Raw genomic sequence first — 4616 nt, forward strand, 5'->3', positions numbered from 1 at the left:
AGGGTTTCTCTGTGTAGCCCTGGCTGCCCTGGAACTCACTCTGTAGACCAGGCTGGCCTCAAACTCAGAAATTCGCCTGCCTCTGCCTCCCAAGTGCTAGGATCAAAGGCGTGCGCCACCACTGCCCAGCTAGTCTTTTAGACTTATCATTAGCTATCAATGAAAATTAAATGTTACATGAAAAGGCATATGAAGAAACAGAACTGAGTAAGAGCCAGGCACTGCACCAGATCTGTAATGAAATGATAACTCTTCAAAGCTGGTAAAACTTTTATTTCTAATTCTCAGAATACCCAAAATCTTTCACAAGCTTAATACATCTTTTGTACTTTCTTAGAAATGGAAACTAGACATTTTTGGAGGTAGGATCACTTGAAAATTTAAGATCCATTACTACATAACAGAATATTGCTAGCTTCAACCAGTATGTGCCTAGCAGGTAAAAAAGATGTATGAAAACCACTGTTTGTTCTTGGAAGACAAGTTACTTGAAAGTATTCATTTTAAGATAACATTAAAAATTGTCGGGCATGGAGTGCACGCCTTTAATCCCTATAGAGTGAGTTCCAGGACAGCCAGTGCTACCCAGAGAAACCCTGTCTCGAAAATAAATAAAAATTAAAAATTTATTTCATATTTAATTTACCCCTGCTTTTCTAATGTCTGCTATAAAGGTATGACACCAGAGAGGAAAAAATATTTATATCCAACAACACTTGTGAGAACTGAACCACGAGAGCAGCTGCTTGATCAGCTGCAAAAGAAACAGCCACTAATGATGCTAAACAGCTCAGAAACCAGCAAGGAGACCAGTCAGGTACAGTTAATACATATGTTTAGAACTTTTCCATACAGTTATTTATTATTGCAGGTATGGGGGTACATGTGTGCATGGGAGTGTGCATTCAGTATGTGTGCATGTAAGTGGAGGCAGGAGGTTGACTTTGGGTGCCTTCCTTAATTGCTCTCCACTGTATATACTGAAGTAGAGTCCCTCACTTGAACCCAGAGCTAACAGTTACCAGCGCTCCCAAGTGCTGGGGTTACAGGTGGGCTGTCACATCCACAGGATATTTAGGTAGGTGCCCAGGATCCAAAGTCTGGTCCTTCCATTTGAACAGCAAATGTTTGCCCCTGTGAACTATTGATGTGATGGATTTCATGTAACGAATGTTACTTTTCACTCCTCACTCCTAGGCTGCTTTCTGTGAGAGTTGCTGACTTTCTTTCTTTTTTCTTTTTCTTTTTTTTTTTTTTTAAGATTTATTTATTTATTATATGTAAGTACACTGTAGCTGTCTTCAGACACTCCAGAAGAGGGCATCAGATCCCATTATAGATGGTTGTGAGCCACCATGTGGTTTTGGGATTTGAACTCAGAACCTTTGAAAGAGCAGTCAGTGCTCTTAACTACTGAGTCATCTCTCCAGCCCACTGACTTTCTTTTAATCTGATTAATTTTGAATTAGTTAGGCTAGTAAATAGTAATAAGAAAAGGCCAGTATTTAAGCTGTGAGTGCATACCAGACACGGTTCTAAGTTCTTTCCATGTATGCTAACTTAACCTTATGGGATGGCTACCACATCTTTAAAATGATTAAGCTAAGAATTCTTTTGTCGCTGGGCAGTGGTGGCACACACCTTTAGTCCCAGCACTTGGGAGGCAGAGGCAGAGGCAGGTGGATTTCTGAGTTCGAGGCCAGCCTGGTCTACAGAGTGAGTTCCAGGACAGCCAAGGCTACACAGAGAAACACTGTCTCAGAAAACCAAAAACCAAACAAAGAATTCTTTTGTCTCAGGTTACAAAGATGAAGCTGCAATTAGAAGCAAGGCAATCAAGCCCTCAGTTTGTGCTCTGTAGTTAATAGCAATAGAAAGTTAATAGTGTAGAAAAGCTAAGAAATTAGAGAACAAGTCTAAGCCAATACATTATATTTTGTAATTTTTAAAATATTTATCAAAGTCTAACTTTCCTATAATGCCTGTACCTCCTGAGAGCTCGGATTGTAAGCATGCCCCGCCTTATCCTGCTCAGCACGATGCTCCAGCCGTGGACTCACCCACTCATCCCCTTCTTCCTTTAGGACATGGATGAAGAGAGGGAGGCTCTGGAGCAGTGCACTGAGGAACCTGTAAGTCCAGAGACAACTGAACACACCAGTNCGGATTGCTCTTCCAGCAGAGGGCTTCCTTTTTTCCAGGTACTTGATAATGTATTTCACTCAAATTTTACTACTTAGTGTAAAGAGACCGTGCTAGTAGCCAGGCATGATGCTCAACACCTGAAACACCCACACTTGTGAGGCTGAGTGAGGCAGGAGCTAGCTTAGGCTAACACAGCATGACTTGTCTTTTAACAACAGAGCAGTAAAAAAAAACAAAACAAAACCCACAATATTCTTGGCATAGAACAACAAAATTTTAGTCATTCCTTTCTAATGGCTTGTTAATTTTTCTTTAAAATGTGTACATAGTGTGATTGATGAAAGAATCTTCTATAGAATACATAAAGGTAAAATTTGATATCATCTGTAACTTTAGAAAGTAATCTCTAGTCATTGTCTCATTTCTGCCTCTTATATTTCTTTAATTTGTATCTTTACTCAGTAGTTCCAGTGTCCATCACACATGGAGACATAAGATGTACTAGTAATTTATTCTGCCACCTTGTGGCTCTCCTTGTTCATTGCTCCCCGGGACTTCCTGAGCTCTCTGTTGCTCTGATGCTGTACATTTAAATCACCTGACAGACCCTATGCCCACCACCTTGTTATCCTTTAAACTGTCACACTCAGTAGAACAGCTTGCCTAGAATTTAGCAGTTCTCCTGCCTTAGGAATTGCAGATGTGAGGCATCGTGCCCTTTTAACATAGTTAGGAACCAGCCATTCAAAAGTGCCTGGTGCCAACCAAGTAAGGCATCCAATGAATACCTGTGATCACAACACTGTAGAAGCAGAAACAGTTTGAGCTCTACAAATTGAAGGCCAGTCTGTCTTCATCGTGATTCCAGGCCAGCCAGGGCCACACAGTGAGCCCTATGTCAAAACAAACACCCCTAAAATCCTATTTGGTAGCTTTCCCTATATTTTAAAAACAGGAGCCTAGATTAAAGTAAAAATTTCCTATGCAAGACATATAATATCTCCATATATAATATCTCCATTTTTATAGTTAGGATGCTGATATATATATATTTATACATATATTTTTACATGTTATATATGTGCATACTTACATATGTGTATATATATATTATTATTATATATGTTATGTATCTATTTTTAGTGGGTTTTTTGGGTCTTTTTCTGGAGGTCTAAAAGTTCTCTCTCCATGCAGGTTTAACTGTTCCATATTTACAGATTTCCTTAGCTCCCTTATGTACCTCACCCCCATTTTCTTTTAACCCCTTCCTTGCTCCTGGCCTGGCACAGCTCGTCATTCTTCATCTTACCGTTGCCCACAGGCAGGCCTTATGCATGCTGAGGAGCTGACTTACATCTCTAGAGTCTACAGCGTCTGAGTTGGCTTGCTATTGGTCTCAGCGTTCATAATCTCAGTGTGCAGGATTTTCTTCCTGAATTAGGCGGCTTCCAGGGACATAGAGTAAAAATTCTTTTTTTTTTTTTTCCTCCTTCTTTTTCTTTTGGTTTTTTGAGACAGGATTGTTTTGTGTTGTAGCTCTGGCTGTCCTGGAGCTTGTTCTGCAGACCAGGTTAGCTTTCACCTCAGAGATGTAGACTGTGGAACATGTTTTCAAAGAGGATAAATAAAAGTCTTTCTTGGTGGTGACAAATCTTCCTTTGTATAAGCAGCACTGCTGACATGTTAAACTGGGTAACTATGTGTTGTGGTCAGCTGCCCTGCAGGTTGAACACTTCCTCTGGGGCCAGGTTCTTACTGCAGCTAGGAGCACTTTATTTGTACTAACCTGTCTCAAGACATCTGCCTGTGTCCACTAGGGGGCAGAATCACTTGCTCTTGAGAACCACTGTCTTAAAGGGAAATTTGTAATTATGTTTTAGAAACAATGCAAAAAAAGTAATATTTCATGCCAGGTGGTGGTGGCACATGCCTTTAATCCCAGCACTCGGGAGACAGAGGCAGGTGTATTTCTGTGAGTTCAAGGCCAGCCTGTTCTATAGAGCAAGTTCCAGGACAGGCAGAGCTACACACAGAGAAACCCTGTCTCCAAACAAAAAACAAACAAGCAAAAAAGAAAAGTAATTCTTTCTTCTTCCATTACTGGTAAAATAAAGAAGACCCTACCTTTTTTTTTTTTAATTGGCTCAAATTTGTGTTGAACCTTTTGTGTTTTGTGGTTTTCAAATTTAAACTTTAGCCCATAATGCATAGAACTTTCATAATAAAATGTTACAATGTCTAGTAAATGTTACATAATTGTGACTTCATTTCTCCCCTTTAAACCCACAGCGTAAAAAGCCACATGGAAAAGACAAAGAAAACAGAGGCCTTAACCCGGTGGAGAAGTATAAAGTGGAAGAGGCCTCGGATCTCTCCATCTCCAAGAGTAGACTGCCCCTGCACACCTCCATAAACCTCTAGCTGATCTGAGGCTTAGGGTGTCATCTTTAAAATACAACCTGAAACTCCAC

At 40.2% G+C, this 4616-nt stretch overlaps 1 protein-coding gene across 1 annotated transcript in view; it reads left to right on the top strand.

Annotated features, from left to right (window-relative positions):
* Positions 1-4610, top strand: part of Kif11 (kinesin family member 11) — a 42921-nt gene extending 38311 nt beyond the window's left edge. The window contains exons 19-21 of the mRNA XM_021152489.2: positions 675-817; positions 2085-2201; positions 4435-4610. Of these exons, the coding sequence (XP_021008148.1) occupies positions 675-817; positions 2085-2201; positions 4435-4566 (392 nt within the window). The 3' untranslated portion in view covers positions 4567-4610. The remainder of the gene's footprint in view (positions 1-674; positions 818-2084; positions 2202-4434) is intronic.
* The last annotated feature ends 6 nt before the right edge of the window (positions 4611-4616 follow it).

Source organism: Mus caroli, chromosome 19 (assembly GCF_900094665.2).
Source record: "Mus caroli chromosome 19, CAROLI_EIJ_v1.1, whole genome shotgun sequence".
Taxonomy (NCBI): domain Eukaryota; kingdom Metazoa; phylum Chordata; class Mammalia; order Rodentia; family Muridae; genus Mus; species Mus caroli.